Here is a 21,200-nt window from a genome sequence, read left to right as displayed (position 1 = left end):
TAATCCAAAAGGCTCAGCTGCTCCCAGAGCTGCCATCTTGGGCAAGACCAAATGGGAGAAGGATCAGAGCAGCCATTGACGCCTGACAGAATCATGGATATAAAAGTGTAGACACTTTTTTTTTAATCTGTTCATTGGTTTCTCGCTGTCTGCACACCTCCATTCTAGTGACTAGTGAGTGAGTGGAAGAGGGGTAAAGGCAGCAATGAAGAAATGGGCTGAGTTCAACCACAGTCCATTGACCCCCATTGACCTGGAGATGAGAGAGAGAAGCTGGCTGGTTGGTCCAAAGTGTAGTGAGACCTGAGGACACTTGAGCCCATGGACAACAACATAGCCACAGAGGGCTAGAATTGAGAGCTGATGTGAAGTGAGGGGAGATGCACCAAGAACACCCAAACTTGCAGATAGTACCCCATTTGACCTCGATGGCTTGATAATCAGAACTCGACTAGAGAAAGAATACACACACACACACACAATTTTTTTTTCTTTGATAAAGGAAACAAGGGTAAATTGCTACAATTTGATGAACCTGACCTATACTCTTGGAGGTAGTAACTCTAAATACCAACAGAGAGGGAAGGAGTCTTCACATCAAGTATCAATGCTATCTATCCCCTCTGTACACAGGGTAGATAGGGACGGGCAACGTAGACATTGGCTACCTAAAATGAGGGGGGCAATAAAGGCATAAAGTGACTGGCTTACAAGGTTTCAAGAGGGAGTTTAGCTTAAGAGTGTGTGGCGGGAAGAAAGAGTCCCCACTGAATAGATTTCATCTTTGGGTCTGGGGATAAGAGTCGTATGATTCAATAGAGAATAACTGTTATCATGACTAATCGCGACTGTCACAATTGTAAAGGTAGAAATTTTTTATCAAAAACAAGGGAGTGGTTAATCTTACAGTCCAGAAACAGATGACCCTAGGAGCATCAAGGGAGAAGCACATAAGCAGAATGCAGGACCTTATCCAGAGAAGCAGCAACGCCAGAGACAGAGGCAGAGATGGGGTCATGGAGAGGGAGAGCGGCTGAGGACTGTAGATTTATGGGAAGAGAGGGACTAAGGGCTGGTGGCCAGAAGGCAGACTTGAAGAATGTGCCCTTTGGAGGTATAAATTATTATATATGCCTGAGTGGTTTTGCTTTGTTTAAAGAAAGCTAAAGTGGACAGAGAGAAATACTGTTAACTGATGGTACATATAGGGGATTATAATCATTGTAATGAAACAAGGTGTATGATTTGTTGACTGTAAAACTGATGGTCTGCTCTGTAAACTTTTACTCAATCCACAACAAAAAACTTAAAAAAAGAGAGAGAGACAGACCGGACTTCCATTGGAGAAATGATCAGGGAAAGTCAGTTCTACATAGTTATAAAGCCGGGGTGCAGAATGTTCAGCCTGTGGGCCATAAAAGGCCCACAAAATCATTTGGTCGCCCCTGCCAAGGCAACTGCAGTTCCAGCCATCATGTTGTTGTTGTTAAGTGCTGTCATGTTGGCTATGACTCATAACGACCCTATGTAGGGTTTCTGAGGAGTGGCTGGTGAGTTTGTACTGCCAACCTTGCAGCTGAAACTAACCTTGCAGACCAACGCATTAATCCACAGCACCACACCATACCACACTAATTAAATGTTTGACCCAATAGAGCAGACTAATTTTAAAGTTGATAATTTTATATGGCCTGCAAATGATGTTATAAATTTGGGCAGAAAAAGGGTTCCTCATGTCTGTTCTAAAGGGTAGAATGACCACCAACGGGATGTGTGGAAGAGGTTGCATTCCTGGGAGTAGAAGTCAGCTTGGAGGCCAAAAAAACTGCCTGTCAACTCGTGATTCAGAAGCTAGAGCTGTAAAAGCAAGTGCTAAGTCCCTAGTCACTGTAAATATTCATTCAAGGAAACCTAGGATAATCTGTTAAAGATACTGTAGAAGAAATCTCTGATATCCCACTCCCTTTGGTGGGAAGTTTGGACTAGATAGATACTCTCAGCTCCTCCTCACTCTGTTTCTCAGTTTACCAGCAGAGCATGATGCTACCAAGTGAGCCTCCCAGATAAAATATCCATACCTCAATCAAAGTTTGTTGGGAAATAAAATCTTTTGCATTCATGTATTGGAGTTCATACACTTAACAATCCTTAAAACAACTATCAACAGCAGTAGCAAAAACCATGTGCAAAAAGAAAAAAAGATGCTGTAGACATCCCACCCAGCACACGAATTTATTGAGGAAAGGAATCCTAGAAGGTTGCTGGAACACACTTAAGCATGAGAAGTTTCCTACACGGGCTTCCCCACAATCAATTACTCTGCATCACAGGGCTGAACACTCCAAAGTCTTGATTCTTTCTTCACCTTTGAAGTCAACATGACAAGTCAAGGACAAGGTAGACTGGATATCCAATTTATTAATGGCGAGCTGTCATTTGATGCACCAATAGCAAGATGCTAAGAGTCCCAGAGGACCTAGAGCTCTCCCGTGTAAAGTCTGTCAGGTGGTTCCCCCGAACAATTCATCAGTCACAGGAAAGGGTGGTCAAGGTCCAAGGTACATCACACCCAGCCCTGAAGTGTCCCTAGTTCTCCTTCTGTGACTGCTGTAACCGCTTGGCCACAGCAGTGATCAGAGCTGCTCCCTTCCCACTGCCATCTTCTGACAGCATGAATGTCACGTTGCATTGAGGGGCGAGCTCTTTCACAGTCTCCTGCAATACCCGAGAAAAACTATAAAAAAGAGAAAGAAACATCATTAGCACTTATATATGGGATTGGCATATTTATCAACAACTCCAATCTACGTACCTTGACTTATTAGCAGCAAGGTCCAGTTCCTGGAGGACATCATGGTAGGCAAAATGAAGGGTCAGTGAAAAAGAGGAAGACCCCCAATGAAATGGATTGGCAGCAGCAATGGGCTCAAGCTTAATAACGATTGTGAGGATGGCTCAGGATGGGCCAGTGTTTCATCTTGTGCATAAGGTTGCAATGAATTGGTACCGACTTGATGGCGCCTAACAACACATCCCTTGAATTGTACTTCTATTGTACCTTCCTTTTCTGAGTTGTTCCTTCATTAGTGTACACTCACTGCAATTAGAGATGCTATTGTAAATTTGACCCCATATAGATAATTGTTAAAAGAGTCTTAATAATGCTCAAGGGAGACATTTTTTACTAGTAGAGGTAAACTACTGTTTGGTTTCCTGATGCATGGAACTGTAGGATAGACACAGGACTGCTAATGACAAGGTTTTGTGTTCAAACTCACCAGCCACTCCTTAGAAACACTATATAGGGTCACTATGAGTAGAAATCGATTCAATGGAACTTAACAACAACAGCAACAACAGTGTTTGGTTTTAAGAAAATCAGGAAATACCTTTGGGTTAAAGATTATCTTAGGGCAATATTTTCAGGGATTCACCCAACCTCCATGACTCCAAGAAGTCTGGAGTTCATGAGAATTTCTACATTTCTGCATTTCCCTCCTTTTCATCAGGATTCTTCCATGGAGTTTTTGACTAAAATGTCCAGTAATGGTTGTTAGGCACTATCCAGTTTTACTGGTCTCCTGGCAAAGGAGGCAATTAGCTACATAGTCCATATCCTCATCCTATTCCAGACATTCCTTCTTCCTCTGTTGTTCCAGGCAAGAAGAGAACTGTTGTGCCTTGGACGGCTGCTCCCAAGCTTTAAAGACCCTGGGCATATGCAGCGAACTAGGAGGGATGAAAACAAACAAAAAAACACTAAATATGTGATTAGGCCAATTAACTGGGATGACCCACGAAACCATGATTGGGTCTCTTCCATTTCTATATTTTAGAAACAGTTTATCAATTTCTGCAAAGAAGCCAACTTGGATTTTGATAAGAATTGTGCTGAACTTGTAGACCACTTTGGAGAGTATATCTACTCTTCACTTACAGACACAGTTAAGTTCCAAATCCCAGGATGATATGCAAAAATTGACATTATATGAAAATGGAGGATGATCACACCAGATCACAAATGGAGGATGACTATATCATCACGTAACTGCCAAGCTGACACATAAGTTTGACCATCAGAGCCAGCGTTACTCAGGCCTCATGCTACAGTGTCTGTTACTGCCAGATGTACATCATTAATGCACAAAACAGTCCATTAGGAGATTTTTTTTACTATTGGTGTAGATGTTAAATGTCAGATAAAATGATTGGAAAGTGAAGAGTGGTGTATTACCATTGTCTTAGTTAACTAACTATAACTTAGTTAACTGATATAACAGACTATAACTATAACTTAGTTAACTGCTATAACAGAAACAAGCAATGGCTTCAACAAACAATTTTATATCTCACAATTTGAAAGGCTAAAAGTTCAAATTCTGAGCACTGGCTTGAGGGAATATCTTTTCCTTTTTGTCAACTCTGGAAGAAAGTCCTGTCTTTTCCTGATGCCTTGGAGATCTCCCTCCTGCTAACTTGTTTATTCTCTTTTATATCTTAAAAGGGATGGATCAAAATACACCCTACACTAATCCTGCTTGATTAACATAACAAAGACAACCCATTCCTAAATAGGATTATAAGTACAGACATGAGTTAGGATTTACAACACATATTTTGGAGGGCACATAATTCAATTTGTAATGTTCTACCCTATGCTGCCTCCAAGTTCATGTCCTTGCCACATGCAAAACACAATCACCCCAACACATTATTCTTAAAAGTCTTAAATTAATACCAACTCCAAAATCTCTTCTGAATCACGTAAATCATGTATGGGTGAGATTTTAGACATATTCCATTCTGAAGCAAAATTCCTCTTCATCTGTGAACCTGTGACATCTACATGGCAAGTTATCCATTTCCAAACTACAGTGGTGGGACATGTACAGAACAGACATTTCCATTACAAGGGGGAGAAATCAGAGGGAAAGAGGGATAGCAGACACCAAGCAAGTCCAAAATCCAGCAGAACAATTGACATTAGCTCTCAAGGTTTGAAAATAATCCTGTTTTCTGAGACCATCTGGGCAATGGCCCCACCCACTAGCCTCTGGGTATTAGCCACACCCTCTGGATTCTGGGCGGAGGAGGCCCTTTGGTGCTAGGCTTCAATTCCACCTTCCAGGATCACTGGGATAGCACCTTTGCCCCTTCTGCTTTGTGTGACCCTATTCTAATTCATAAGGAGCTCTGGTAGCGTAGTGGTTACGAATCGGGCTGTGAACCTTAAGGTCAGCGGTTCGAAACTACCAGCCGCTCCACGGGAGAAAGATGAGGTTTCTACTCCCGTAAAGATTTACACCCTCGGAAACTCTGTACAGGGTTGCTATGGGTCAGAACCGACTCGATGGCACTTAACAGCAGCAGCAGCAGCATTCTAATCCATATTAATGGAGATCCCATCTAGAAGGCTGTGGCTTTTCTCTCTAGATCTAGGATACCATGGCACCACCCTTTAAAACTGAGAAGGCTTTGCTTCCTAGGCATCTTTTGACAGTTTTGCTCCAGGGATGTTCCTTTTCTTTTCCTGCTTTTAGAATTCCAAGAGTCAGACAACATTCTTTCCTTTAGTTTTTTTTTTCTTTGTTCCCTTCAGTCTAAGTTTATAGGTTTTCTGCAGTTTCAGTTTACAGGTAATTGGTTTGATCCATCAGTTACTTAAACAGGATGTTGTGTAGCCATGTCCCTGGTAAACATTTTAGGACACATGTCGTTAGTTTGTACAACAGAATTTTCTAAATCTTTAAATTCTGTTTTCATTTTACACTTTCAGTTTTAAGTTCATCTTTTTCCTCTCGCATTTTACTATAAGCAGTAGGATCATGCTTAGAAATCTCATCAGCTAGATATTCAATTTCATCACTTACAAGTTCTACCTTCTACCAAATATTTGAGCATAATTTAAACAAGTTCTTTGCCACTGCATAATAAGTCTCATCATTCCTCCAGTGTCCAATCAATTGCTCATCATTTTCTTCTAAGTCCCACCAGAAGCACATTTAATGTCCACATTTCTAGCAACATTCAATTTCTGGTGTCATATGTATGAGAAAGAAAATTATAACCAGCTGACAGTTAACAAATGCTCTGTGCTATGCAAAATACTCAGTTTTCATTACAAACCTGTGAGGTCAGATGAAAATACTAGTAGTAATTGCTTGCATTTCTTGAGTACTGTGTGAAACACTTTACATAGGCTTCAGTTACTCTACATGTAACCCTATGAAGTAGAGATTATTACTGCCTCTCTTTTATAGGTCAGGGTTCAGAGAGGCTGGTCAGTATTCACGCATTGTACCACTAGGAAGTAGAAATGCCAAGACTTTTGGTCTGACATGTCTGTCAGACTCAACAGCCTGACTTCACCACCACACGACACTCCCTCCCCATGGAGGGAGTTTGTCAGTTGAGATTGTTTAGAGCCCACACCTCTCCCCAGACACTCACTGAGGGTGCAGCTTATACAACGTGCCATCTACGCCCACCGTGATCTTCAGGGACTCAAGCCCTTGGTCTTCCCTCCTTTTCTCCACGATGGCAGCCAGGCCAGCACCACAGAGCTGGGCTGCCCGCCGGGACACAGCTCCGCACACCTCCTTCACCACGATGCTGTCCTCGCATGTGCTATCCAGGCCGAGCTGCTGCAAGATGCCCCGGACCTGGAGAAGGGCTAGCCGGTCACTGCAAGGGGCAGAACACACTGTCAGGATCTATTTCTCAGGCCCACGGATCCTCCTCAACATGACGCCTGGCCTCCCTATCCCTAGATGCCCAAACAGAAAGGAGGAGAAAATGGCTCAGGCCACAGCTAAGGAGGGACAGAAGACTTAGCAGTTGAAACTCAAGAAGGTCCACCACTCCCAGGAAGTATCCCCATCTTTAAAAACTAAAGTATGAGTACCCCAAATTTACAGCAATCATCTCACAAGGAGCTATTATCTACCAGAATCAGCAAACATTGTACCAGGCACCCATTCTTCTAAAGCAGAACCTAAGGTTCAGAGAGGAAGACACTTGTCCCCAAACAGCAGCAGAGCAGGGTTTAACATAGTCACCTCATACCACATCTAGCCCTCTTCTGTTTGAGTTCCTGGCACTCTGATCCCATTCTATTAAAGCCTATTTTTCCTTTTATTGAACTGCTTCTGATTTTCTGCTTTCCCTTTCCAACTAGACTCTATGCTCTTTGTGGGCAGGAAGAACAGATAGTCTAGTTGTTGGTACTAGCCAGCAATGGGTTAGGCACATCCATGAGCAAGCGGATATATAAATATACAAGATGAAATCACCACCTTCAAGAATGGGAGCCAGTTTTTTGACTAGAAACACCTGAAGAGAAGTATGTATCCATCATCCATCATGGAGACACACTGGTTTCAAGTGTATTGCTGTTGCTGGTAACTGCTGTCAAGTTGATGGTACCATGCACAGAAGAATGAAACAGCAAAACCATCTCTGATCAGATGCAGATTCAACTGTTGTGGTCCATGGGATTTTCAATGGCTGAGTTTTGGAAGTTGGTCATCACATCTTTTTTCCCAGCCCATCTTGGGGTAGAAGATCCACTGACGTCATGATAACATAGACACTTCCACTGACAGCTGGGTGGTGGCTACGCTTAAGCTGCACTGGTCAGAATTTGAACTTCGGTCTCCTCCTTTGTTGTTGTTGTTGTTAGGTGCCATCAAGTCGGTACCAACTCATAGCAACCTTATGCACAGCAGAACAAAACACTGCCTGATCCTGGGCCAACATCACCACTGTTGCCACGCTGAGTCCATCGAAGCTGCCACTTTGCCAATCCATCTTGTTGGGGGTCTTCCTCTTTTTCTTTGACCCTCCACCTTACCAAACATGATATCCTTCTCCAGCGACTGGTCCCTCCTGACAATATGTCTGAAGTATGAGAGATGAAGTTTGGCACTTCTTTCAACACAGATCTGTTCGTTCTTTTGGCAACCCATAGTACTTTCAATATTCTCCTCCAACACCATAATTCAAAAGCATCAATTCTTCTATGGTCTTCATTATTCACTGTCCAGCTTTCGCATGCATATGAGATTATTGAAAATACCATGGCTTGGGTCAGGCGCACCTTAGTCCTCAAGCTGACATCTCTGCTCTTCAACACTTTAAAAAGTTCCTGTGCAGCAGATTTGCCCAATGCAATACGTCGTTTGATTTCTTGACTGCTGCTTCTGTGAGTGTTGATAGTTGATCCAAGAAGAATGAAGTCCTTGACAACTTCAATCTTTTCTCCATTGATAAGAATGTTGTTTATTGAGGATTTTTGTTTTCTTTACATTGAGATGTAGTCCATACCAATCCTCCCTGGGTGGCAAGAATTCAACCACTGATGTACTACTGTTCCCTGACCTTGAGTCTAGGCTGCTGTTGTTAAGTGCCATCGAGTCAGTTCCAACTCATAGCAACCCTGTATCGGGTTTCCGAAAAGCAGCTAGTAGGTTTGAACCACTGACCTTGTGGTTCACAGCCCAGCACTGATCCTATAGTGCCATACCTGGAGTCTACTTTCACTATTGTTGTTGTTGTTGTTAAGTGCCAACAAGTCGGTTCTGACCCATAGAGACCATGTATAGTGTTTCCGAGGAGCAGCTGGTGAGTCTGAACAGCTGACCTTGCAGTCAAACAACTTTGCAGTCCAGTGCATTAACCCACAGCACCACACCAGGACTCCACTTTCACTATAAAGGAATTCATACAATCAATCCAGTCTAGTCCCTGTGAATCTCAGAATGAACAAATGGTACTAAAACAGAACTCTGGCTCCCAAACTAAACAATGTGAAGTCATATCCTGGATTGTCTCTGGCAATACTTAGGAACGAAAAGTGTTACCAAAAGAGAGCAGCTGAGAAACAGCCTATATGTCCATATGGGTACAAAGCAGATAAACAGAAGCACAGCCAGATAGTAGAATTTTTTGTACACACTGAAGATGACCTTGCAGAAGACTATTTAATACCATGGCAAACAATCATGACATATTAAGTTTAAAAAAAGAAAAAATTACAACATGTTAAGTGGCATATGGTCTTGTTTTCTTAAAATGTTTGTCCTTGCATAGATAAAAAGAGCAGAAAGCAATCTATTCAGATATTGGTGAGATTAGTGACTTTGATTCCTTTTGCTTCTGTGTATGTTTTAGGCTTTCAAAAAGTAATGAGCAACAGTCTTTCTCTTACACTCTCTCTTAGGATGTTTGTTTTTACTGTTAAGTGCCATTGAGTTGGTTCTGGTCCATAGCAACCCTGTTTAAGGTTTCCAAGGAGCAACTGGTGAAATTGAACCACTGACCTTGCAGTTCAAACGGACTTTGCAGTTCAGAGCATTAACCCACAGTGCCACACCAGGACTCCACGATAGGACCAACTAGGGAATGCAAAGTGGTGATAATCTAATTCTATTATGTCTTCTGCATTTGTTATCTGGAAAAGTTCTAGGAAAAGAAACTATACTTTGTGCATAAAAGTTCCTTCAGTGGGTTCACTGATAAACTGTGGTACATCCATGGAAGGAGAGGGGAGGGAAGAATGGGTGAGACACAGGGCAGTTAAATGGCAGTGAAACTATGCTCCATTATACAGCAACAGTGGATACACATCAGGCATGAGATGCAAACCCATAGGGCTGTACAACACAAAGAATGAGTCTAATGTAAACTATGGTCTTTGGTTTTGTTAAGTGCCAACGAGTCAACTCCCACTGACAGTGACCTTACGCACAACGGAACATAACACTGCGCCATTCTCACAACTGCTGTTACATTTTAATCCCATTGTTGTTGCCACTCTGTCAATCCATCTCGCTGGGGGTCTTCCTCTTTTTCACTGACCCTCCACTTTACCTAGCATGATGCCCTTCTCCAAGGATAGGTCCTACCTGACAACATGTCCAAAGTATGAGAGATGAAATCTCCCCATTCTCGCTTCAAAGGAGCATTCTGGCTGTACAAAGGAGCATAAAAGAAAAATTTGTTTGTTCTTTTGTAAGTCTGTGGTATTTTCAATATTCTTTGTCGACCATAATTCAAAAGCATCATTAGCCAACTTTCACATGCATATGAGGTAATCAAAAATATGATGGCTTGGTTCAGACCCACCTAAGTCCTCAAACTGACATCTTTGCTCTTGAACACTTACTTTAAAGAGGTCTTGTGCAGCAGATTTGCCTAATGCAAATACATCTTTTGATTTCTTGACTGCTGCTTCCATGAGTGCTGATTGTGGATCCAAGCAAAAGAAAGTCTTTGAGAACTTTAATATTTTCTCATTTATCACGATGTTATTTATTCGTCCAGGTGTGAACATTTTGTTTTTAATATATTGAGGTGCAATCCATACTGAAGGTTGTAGTCTTGGATCTTCATCAGTAAGTATTTTCACTTACTGATTTTCACTGTTCACTTCCAGCAACCAGGGTTCTATCAAGTATATATCGCATGCAAGCTGTTAAGAAGTTTTCCTTTAATCCCGGTGCCACCTTACTCTTCATATAATTCAGGTTCACAGATTATTTGCTCAGCATACTGACTGAATAAGTATGGTGAAAGGATGCAACCCTGGTGCACACTTTTCCTGATTTTGAGCCATTCAGTATTCCCTTGTTCTGTTTGAATGACTGCCTCTTGGAGTATGCACAAGTTCCTCATGAGCACAATTAAGTGTTGTGGAATTTCCATGCTTCGCAATGTTTTCCATAGCTTGTTATGGTCCATGTAGTCAAATGCTTTTGCATAGCCAGTAAAGAACAAATAAACATCTTTCTACTGTTCTGTTTTTCAGCCAAGATCCATTTGATGTCAGTAATGACATCGCTCATTCTAATTTCTTGCAATAGATGAGTGAATGCCTCCAGTGCCATATCAGTTTGTTGAAGGATTTCAATTTGTATTCCATGAATTCCCAGAGCCTTGTTCTTTGCCAGTGCCTTCAGGGAGCCTTGGTCTTCTTCCTTCAGTATCATTGGCTCTTGATGATCTGCTACATCTTGAAATGGTGGAACATTGACCATTTCTTTTGGTCCAGTAACTCTGCCTACTTTTTTCATCTTCTTTTGATACTTTCCGCATCATTCAAAGTTTTTCCCAGAGAATTCTTCAATATTGCAATCTGAGGAATGAATTTTTTCTTCAGTTTCCTCAGCTTGAGAAATGCTGAGCATGTTCTTCCCTTTGGGTTTTCTAACTCCAGATGTTTGCACATTTCATTATAATATTTGACTTTGTCTTCTAGAGCTGACCTTTGAAATTTTCTACTCACCTCTTTTACCTCCATTTGCTTTAGCATCTCTACACTGGAGAGCAAGTTTCAGAGTCTCTTCTGACATCCATTTTGGTCTTTTCCTTCTCTCTTGTCTTCTTAATGACCTTTTGCTTTCTTCTTGTAGGATGTTTTTGATGTTATCCCACAACTCTTCGGGTCTTTGGTCTTCAGTGTCTAACGCATCAAATCTGTTCTTTAGATCTCTAAATTCAGGTGGGATATATTCAAGGTCATATTTTGGCTCTCATGGACTTGTTTTCATGCTCTTCAGCTTCAGCCTGAATTTGCATATGAGCAATTGATGATCTGTTCCACAATCTTCCCCGGCCTAGTTTTGGCTGATGATATGGAGATTTACCACTATCTCTTTCCACAGATGTAGTCAATTTGATTTCCGTGTATTCCATCTGGTAAGGTCCATGTGTATAGTCATCTTTCATGTTGTTTAAAAAAAATTGAGGGTCTTGCAAAAATCTATAATGTGATACCCAGCATTGTTTCTATCACTAAGGCTGCATTTTCCAAGAATTGATCCTTCCTCTTTATTCCATTCTTTGCATTCCAATCACCAGTAATTATCAATATATCTTGATTGCTTGTATGGTTAATTTCAGACTTTAGAAGTTACTAGAATTCTTCAATTTCATCACTGGTTTTAGTGGTTGGTGTATAAATGTGAATAGTGGTATTCACTGGTCTTCCTTGTAGGTATATGGATACTATCCTATCACAGATAGCATTGTACTTCAAGATAGATCATGAAATGTCCTTTTTTTGTTTTTTAAGGTTTTTATTGTGGACTGAGTGAAAGTTTACAGGGCAGATCATCAGTTTTACATTCAACAAATTATACACCTTGTTTCATTACAATGATTATGATCCCCTCCATGTATGATCAGTCAACAGTATTTCTCTCCACTAGCTTTAAAAAAAAAAACCACTCAGGCATATATAATAATTTACACCTGCAAAGGGCACATTCTGCAAGTCTGCCTCCTAGCCACCAGCTCTTAGTCCCTCTCTTCCCATGAATCTAGAGTCCTCAGCCACTGCCCCTCTCCATGACCCATCTCTACCTCTGTCTCTGGCGTCGCTGCTTCTCTGGATGTTGTTGTTAAGTGCCGTCGAGTCAGTTCTAACCCATAGCAACCCTGCACAGGGTTTCCGAGGCTGTAAATCTTTACGGGAGCAGAAAGCCTCATCTTTCTCCCACGGAGTGGCTGGTAGTTTCAAACTGCTGACCTTGCGGTTCACAGCCTGATTCGTAACCACTAGGCTACCAGAGCTGCTTCTCTGGATAAGGTCCTACATTCTGCCTGTGCATTTCCCTCTTGATGGTCCTAGGGTCCTCTGTTTCTGGACTGTAAGATTAACCACTCCCCTGTTTTTCTTAGAAAACTTCTACCTTTACAATTGTGACAGTCTCAATTAGTCATGATAACAATTATTCACTATTGAATCTTACGAATCTTATCCCCATCTCTTTCACCAGATCCATCTAGACAAGATGACAGCTATTCAGTGGGGACTCTTTCTTTCCCCCCATACTCTTAAACTCCCTCTTGAAACCTTGTAAGCCAGTCACTTTGTGCCTTTATCGCCCCCTCATTTTAGGTAGCCGATGTCTAAGTTGTCCATCCCTATCTACCTGGTGTACAGAGGGGATTGAAGTGATACTTGATGTAAAGACTCTTTCCCTCTCTGTAGGTATTTAGAGTAACTATCGCTCTGAGTATGGGTCAGGTTCATCAAATTATAGCAATTTACCCTTGTTTCCTTTATACATTTTTTTTTTTTTGGTAATCTTCCTCAAGTCGAGTACTTATTATTGAGCCATTGAGGCTAGGTCAGATGGGTACTGTCTGCAAGTTTGGGTGTTCTTATGCATCTCCCCTCACTTCATATCAATCAGCTGGATGATTCACTCTCAGCTCTAGCCCTCTGTGGCTATGTCCTTGTCCATGGGCTCAAGTGTCCTCAGGTCTTATCACATTTCGGACCAACCACCCCTTCCTCTTCTCTCCCTCATCTCCAGGTCAACAGGAGTCAATGGATTGTGGTTAAACCAAGCCCATTTCTTCATTGCTGCCTTTCCCCCTCTTCCACCAGCAGACCAATGTGGTCGCCAGCAAGCTTATATGCTGAGTTGTGTGTTCCCTTTGAGTTTCAGTCTTGGAGGGGAGTTTGTCCTGAAGGAACTTGATTATTTGCTTTAATGGCTTCCTGGCAAACAGCTTGCTTATTCTTGTAGTAGCCAGGCATGCTGACATTTTTGTTTTGGGTTTTTCCTGATGATCTTTCTTTGAAGATGTATCTTCTGTTGCTCTAGCTGTTCCAGGCTGGTCTGATTGTCTTTGCTAGTGGGAATGTTCCAACTCACAAGGTTCTGGATGGGACTCAGGATTCTACCTAAGGTCCTATAATCTGTAAGGCTTTGCAAGAAGCCTATTTCACTGGGCAAGTTCTAGAACTCCTTTTAGGTAGTCCAATCAGTTATAGGCTGAAGACAGGCTTACAAGTTTTCTGTAATCATGTTTCCCAACATTCCTTTCTATCCCACTTAAGTGTCAATTTTACAATAGTAGGCAAGGGAAACTAATATTCATAAGACAGTCAAGCACCACAAAAAAACACCAAAAAATGACATCAATTCTTATCTAATGATAATTATTATGAATATGAATGGATTAAATGTAGCAATCAAGAAACATAAAGAGCAGAACGGACAAAAAAAACAGGGTCCTTCAATATGCTGTCTACAAGAGACACATCAGAAAGATGGGGACAGCTTAAATGCCCATCAACAGAAGAATGGTTAAACAAACTTTGGAACATAAACACAATAGAATACTATAAAATGCTGAAGAATAATGACAAATCTGGAAAACACCTCACAACATGGGTGAACCTGTAGAGCAATATGCTGAGTGAAATTAGCCAATCACAAAAGGACAAAAATTGTTTGAGACCAATGCTGTAAAAAGTTTAAAAAAAAAAAAGAATAAAAAAAAGGGGTGGTGGTTCTTGATAAAAGAAACAATCTATGATGATTATGGGGTGAAGGGAAGGGAAGGGAAAATAATTCATGGACTAGATTGTAGACACATGTTAACATGGGTGACAGGATGGGCAATATACAAGAGAGAGGTTGGCAGAGGAGAGATGAAGGTAGCGAGAGACACAGGGAGGAATGCAATACTTAAAGTGAATAGAGGTAAATGCTGTTAATTGTTGGTGCCTGAGGGTTGCAGCCATGTAAGGAAGCAAAGTGAGGGGTTTGTTGAATGTAAAACAGATGATCTGCTCTGTAAACCTTCACTCAATTCACAATAAAAGTTAAATAAAAAGAGACAGAGATTAGAGACATATCAACCAAATGCAATATGTGAACCTCCTTTAGATATTGATGGAAGCAAAAGAACCATTAAAACATACATACATTACTTTTACATTAACTGGGGAAATAAGGTCATCATCAGGTTATTTAATGAGATTAAGGTTTATCACTACTGAAAGCGGTCCTTGTATGGTGCAGTGGGATAATGCACTGGAATGCAATGTCACTTTGATCCACAAATTGGTGATTCAAACTTACCAGCTGCTCCTTGGTCACTATGAGTCGGAACCAACACGATAGCACTTAACTACAAGGTATTGCGGTGGTTGTTTTTTCAATAGTTTTTATATATTTGAAATACATTTTGAAATATTTCTAGATGAACTGATATAAAATGTGGGATTTATTTCAAATTAACCCAGCTAGGGGGCTGGTAGCGTCCTAGTGTGTTGTGCAAGTTAATGTGCTGGATTGCAAAGTTAGTTTGAACCAAAAGGTTGGCAGTTCAAGTTCACCATCCACTTCTCAGAAACCCTATACAAGCTCACTACGAGTTGGAACCAACTCGACAGCACTTAACAACAACAAGGGGGCTGGGGAAGCAAGAGTTATACAATAGATGAACTGAATTGGGCCATGAGTAGGTAATTGTTAAACTGAGTGGTGGCTTCACTGCATTGGTTTGACCATTTTCTCTATTTCTGCCTGTGCTTAAAATTTTGTACAATAAAAGTCAGAATTATAAATGAGTGTTTCCATGAACAAACACAATAAAGCAATATGCTGAATGATGTACGTAATAAGATTAAAACTAGGATAAAGTATGTGCATGCATTCATATACTGAAAGGATATATAATTTGAAAAAATCAAAATAATGTCATTGGCAGTGCCTGGTGTGGTGCTGTAGGATAAGCACTGGACTGCTAACTACAAAGTTAGGGACTCAAACCCACCAGTTGCTCCTTGGAAACCCTATACAGGGTCGCTATGAGTCAGAGCTGACTCGACAGCACTTAAGAACAGCAAAAAAACACATGGGTGGGGTTTTTTTCTTCAAAATTTTCTTTCATATTATAGAAGCATCATCTTTTCAGAAACAAAAAAAGATGAACAGCCAAAAGTTAATGTCTGTATAACAGTTTTAGGGGTGGGGAACCTTTTTTCTGCCAAAATTTATAACATCATTTGTCGGCCATATAAAACTATCAACTGGTCTATTTGGTCTAACATTTAATTAACTCACCACTAATGTGATGGTGTGGCACTGTGGGTTAATGCGCTGGACTGCAAAGTCAGTTTGAACCACAAGGGCGACGGGTTCAAACTCACCAACTGTTCCTAGGAAACCCTATACAGGGTCGCTATGGGTTGGAACCGACTCGACAGCACTGAACAATGCAATGACTGGAGCTACAGTTGTCTTGGCAGGGCCAGACCAAATGATTTCACAAAACAACAATCACCTTGACTAAATGATCAGTAAAGACCAGTCACTTCTACCAAGCATCCCAAAGCCCCAGGCAGGATGCAGTCTCTCAGCTGTATGCAGTCCCTGGCTGTGACCCTGCTGCAGTTCAAGAAAAGAAACTGCTCAGGAGGCAACTCTCTGCCTGCCCAGGCCCTTTCCATTTTTATTTTAAAATCTCAAATGTGCAGACGTGAGGGTAGTTCATCCCAGCCAGAGCCTCTCCCAAGGAGCCAGTGAACTTGTCCATACATCACCTTTCGATCTGGGACAGGAACTTGGTTTCGAAGATGCCCCTAGTCTGGAGCCGCTCTGAAACCTTCCCATGGAAGAGGAGACCCTGCCTGGTCAGGTCGATCAGGATCTGCCGCACTATCTCCCCCAGGTACATCCCACTGGTCATTTTTTCATACCTGTTGGGAAGGAGGAATGAGGTTAGAGAAAATCAGGGCTGGTGAGCAGTTGCAGAAAAGACCAGAAGAGGGCAGAAGGCAGCTGTCTGGTTGAGATGGACCGAAAGAGGTTCCCTTAAGCAGCAAACCTGGAGAAATGCAATGCAGAGAGCAGCAGGACATGGTGACCAAGCCCCAGCTCTGCCACCGACAAGCTGTATGAATTGAAGCCTGCACTATAACCATCATCTATAGAATAAAGAGCAAAACACTGACCCTACAGAACACACTTGGCAAAAGAGTCCCTCTCCTGGCCCTCGAGCCAATTCTCCTTGGGTTTGTATGAGAAGAAATGTGTTCTGTTGGAGGTTGTGTGTATACAAATCTAGATAGACAGACAGGTAGATAGATCCGATTGGAAGAAGTACAGTCAGAATGCTCCTTGGAAGCCAGGATGGCCAGACTTCATCTCTCATACTTCAGACATATTATCAGAAGGGACCAGTCCCTGGAGAACGTGGTAATTTTTTCAAAGATGGTGCCAGGAACCACTCAACCCTATACACATGACTTCCTCCTGTTGGATCATGTCCGCTCTCTATGAGGTGGCCAGTGTGCCCTTTAGTCCAGAGGCCCTCAACTTTTAAGGCAGGTAATTAAACATTTATGACAGGTAATCTCTAGGTGACACATTCTATGCAAAGATTAGGAAACCATGGCCTGTGGACCAAATCTAACTCACCTCCTGTGTTTGTAAATAAAGCTTTATTGAAACATAGTCATGCTTCCTCATTTATTTATTCTACAAAGGCACAGTTGAGCAGTTGTGACAACGACCACATGGTCTGCCAACCCCAAAATGCTTAGTATCTGGTCCTTCATAAAAAAAGGTTTGCCAACCTCTGCTCTAGTGACTGTTGTTACTGTTAGGTGTGGTTGAGTCAGTTGTGACTCACAACGACACTATGCACAACAGAATGAAACACTGTCCGCTCCTGCACTAGCCTCACAATTGTCACATTCAAACCCAGGTTTGCTGCTACTGTGTCAACCAATCTTGTTGGGGGGCTTCCTATTTTTTGCTGACCCTCTACTTTATCATGCATGGTGTCCTTCTCCAGGCACTTCTCCGTCCTGATAGCAGCTTAAGTATTGAGTCTTAGCATTCCAGCACTAACTCTATCTACCCATTTCTTTCCAACTCAAGGAGGTATATCTGAATGCAAGTACAAATCTATTCTAATTTTTTAAAGAATGCTTCATCATTTTTAGGATTCCAAATTTTGTTAGTAATTATAGCACACCTCATAAGCTACTATTATCCATAGGTGGGATGTGATATCATGATCGAAGAAGCAGCATCCCTACCCATCAAAGGTGGTCACTTCTCTACTGTCAGAACAGAGGTCATCAGACTCTAGAAAGGCTGAGGATGTTGCCCTCTGACAGACTCACAAAGTCATCATGACTGTGCTCTGTGATGCCCAGCCCCCTGTAAGTGGACATTCCTGTAGTCTTTGACTCACTAACCTATATGATGCCTTGCTGTTATTTTTAAAAGGTGCTGTTTCTTCTACCTATGGGAAACTTGTCACAATATAGTGTTTTTGTCTGACGGAGAGTAGTAATAAATACCAAAACTACAGTGTCTATGGCATGAAAATGGTACCCCATTAGCCCTGGTAAAGTCTGACCTACACAACATGCATCCATGCACACAGACTCCCACATTCACCTCTGTTTTCCTTGGTTCAAGGACCCCTCGTCCACCTCCCTGTCGTATTGGGTCTGGATGTCATCTATGCAACCATTATCTCCAAATCCTCCCCACTCTGTGTTGATGCACATCTTCCCTTTGTTCTCTTTCATCAGCTCAATGTTCCTCATCTCCTCCATGTAGCACGCATTGCTGCCTGTTCCTAGAAGGAAAGATTAAGGAACATTCATCTTTAAAAGCTACCACCAGGTATTAGCAAGGCAGTGGATAAGAATTTACGCTTGGAGTCAGATACAAGTGGGTATGAGTTCAGCTTTATACACATAGCTGGGTGATCATAGACAAGTATCTCAGTTTCTTCACTTACAAAATGGAGATAATATCTGCCTTATAGACTTATTGCGAGGAAAACAATTAGATGATACATGTAAGTTTCCTCCATATGACAAATATTCAATAAATGCCACTTACTATTAGAATTAATGGATTCTTGGTGTGGTGCTGTAGGATCTGCACTGATCTGCGAACCACACAGTCAGTGGTTCAAATCCATCAGCTGCTCCTCAGAAACCCTATATATGGTCACTATGAGTCAGAACCAACTTGACGACACTTAATAACAACAATAGGCACACAAAGTGGGGTCCATGTGATCATGGAGTTAGCAATGAGAGCTAGAAAGAACCATCAAGAATCATCTTGTCTGGGATCAGTAAATACTTGGTATGTGTGTGCCTTTCTCTTCTGTCTTGCCCATGACCTGACCTCAGAACCATTCTCAACACAGCAGTCCAGGCAACTATTAAACAGGTATCACTTCTTCAGCCTCCTAGATCTAGCGCAGCCCCTTCCATAAATGCAGAAACTCAAGGTGTAAGTCATCTGCCTCAGGTTTGACAGTGGAGAACAGTAATAGTGAGATTGCATGGAAAACATCTCAGTGAATCCCATTACCTGGTTCCATCTACCATTCATCTCCAGAAAGCCCAGATGACCCACCTGGGACAACTTTCCCAGTTTCTGTCAGTACTTACCATGTGCCTTTCACCTGTAATGCACTTCATCTTCATCTCCACCTGTTCAAACCCTATCTCACCCCACCTCTGAGAAAGAGTCAGTCACCTAGAAACTACCTTTGGTCTTAATCATTGCCAGACTTCTCCCAAAGACCCTTAAGCCTTGTATCACTTTAGACTACTCTTTTTGTTTCTCCTGCATTTCTTTTCAACTCTTCCTCCTCTTTGAGCTCTAGCAGCTAGAAAAGTTCCAAGGAACAAAGGAAGTACACATTAGGGTCAAAGTGAAAACCTAGCTCTCTAAGGCCCAGGCCAACATGCCCAAATTCTAGCGCTGCTTTCTAACTATGAATCTAACTATGGCCTCCTTCCACCTAGGACAATCTGCCTGAAGGCCCTAATTTGAAAATTCCTTTCGATTATATAATTTTCTTTCCTGGACAGAAAGGATGACCTTGATTTGACTCTCATGGAGAAAGGTATTAAGATTTAGGAATGAGTGTTCTGGAATTACAATCTTACCTTCTTATCTGCCTTATATAAAGCTGACTTCAAAAACCTCTGTATAAGAGGACAACTGTCCCTCACTATGTAACAGTGAATTTCCAAATAGTCATATGGGATCAGATTAATGCGGACATACCTGCAATTAGGCCAATCTCACAACTGGGATCTTCATAGGCGCAGGTCATCATGGTCCCCACCGTGTCATTTATCAGTGCAACAATGTCCAAGTCAAACTCCTACAAGGGAAGCAGCTCAACTGTAAGTAGCAGGTGAAGGCCAAGCTGAGTCAGGAGGAACATATCAACCCAAGGGGGACAGAGGTCAGAAACACAGGGGCTTGGCATAGGATGGTAGAGCCAAGAGCTCCACTGGTGGGACAGAGCACCATGACTGAGAACCAGCACTCCTACCCATCATAGGGGGCCCCTCTTCATTCCCAGAACAGAGGCCACTATATACTCAGTCCAAAAACTTGAGCTCCCAGTGGATACAGGCACAAAATTAAGTCAGAAGGAAGTTGTCCCTTGAAGAGACATGATACTGAGATGCCCCAACTTGAGATTCAGAGCTAAATTCCCATAGCATACATTTCTCCTCTTGATGGCTTCTCTAAGCATTTCCACCACATCTTCATTTTCACAGTCAGTAGCCTTGAAGCCTTTGGTCCACTTTATGAGTACTCCCTGAAAGAACGGAGGGAAAATTCATTTGAGCGATAGGTTTCTGGGACCACTGCACAACTCAGTATCTAAGAGATACAATGCACTATGTTTCTGCCTGTGATTCCATTTCTGCAGACCCAACACTGAGCATGGAGGCTTCACACAGTTTGATGCTCAGACAATGCTACTTTACAGTGGAATAATTGCAGAAATGCATATGCATCAAAGGTCAAATCATGTTCGTTGGCCATGAATCCCACAGAATATAGGCCTTGGGTTGTAATGATCCCACTTCTAATTTAGCCAAGGACAGAATTAAGATATAAGTACAGGTAAGCTATAAAATGTTCATCCAAACGGCTCTTTTCTTCCTTTCTCTTTTTTGTCTTCTCTTAAATTTTTATCTTTATTATTATCTTTCTCTTCTTTTCCCCCATCCCTAATTTCACTTGTTATATTTTTTCTTTTCATTTGTTTAATTTTCCTTTTTAGTTATATTATTTTTTCTTCTTGTTCTGTGCCTGCTTTCCATACTTTTTTTTCTTTATTCTTTTCTTTTTTTGTTTTTCTTCCTCTCTCTTTTATTCTCATTCCACCCAGCAGGAGACAGTAAACATGCTGGCATGGCCCAGGCACACTTGTACCTCCTGCAGCCCCAGCCACTAGTATACAACCTGTTTGTGGATAGACAGAAGCCAAGACCAGTCAAACTCCCCCTCAACTGTGCTATACAAACAGAGAACTCTTCATATTCTGTATCACACCCACCAGGACACAGGTGGTGAGTGTCTAAGAATAGGCCAACATACAATCAT

The 21,200-nt window shown here is 41.8% G+C and overlaps 1 protein-coding gene across 1 annotated transcript in view; it reads right to left on the bottom strand.

Moving 5' to 3' along the window:
* Positions 1-2,516: 2,516 nt before the first annotated feature.
* The window catches only part of HKDC1 (hexokinase domain containing 1), a 61,920-nt gene continuing 43,236 nt past the window's right edge, over positions 2,517-21,200 (bottom strand). Inside the window, exons 13-18 of the mRNA XM_006835843.1 lie at positions 20,311-20,406; positions 19,860-19,959; positions 18,219-18,402; positions 16,349-16,504; positions 6,451-6,684; positions 2,517-2,734 (exon numbers count right to left, since the gene is read on the bottom strand). Of these exons, the coding sequence (XP_006835906.1) occupies positions 2,587-2,734; positions 6,451-6,684; positions 16,349-16,504; positions 18,219-18,402; positions 19,860-19,959; positions 20,311-20,406 (918 nt within the window). The 3' untranslated portion in view covers positions 2,517-2,586. The remainder of the gene's footprint in view (positions 2,735-6,450; positions 6,685-16,348; positions 16,505-18,218; positions 18,403-19,859; positions 19,960-20,310; positions 20,407-21,200) is intronic.

This window comes from Chrysochloris asiatica, unplaced genomic scaffold (assembly GCF_000296735.1).
Source record: "Chrysochloris asiatica unplaced genomic scaffold, ChrAsi1.0 scaffold00020, whole genome shotgun sequence".
Lineage (NCBI taxonomy): Eukaryota > Metazoa > Chordata > Mammalia > Afrosoricida > Chrysochloridae > Chrysochloris > Chrysochloris asiatica.
Note: the sequence above shows the minus strand (reverse complement) of the source record. Positions and strands in the feature narration are given on the sequence as shown.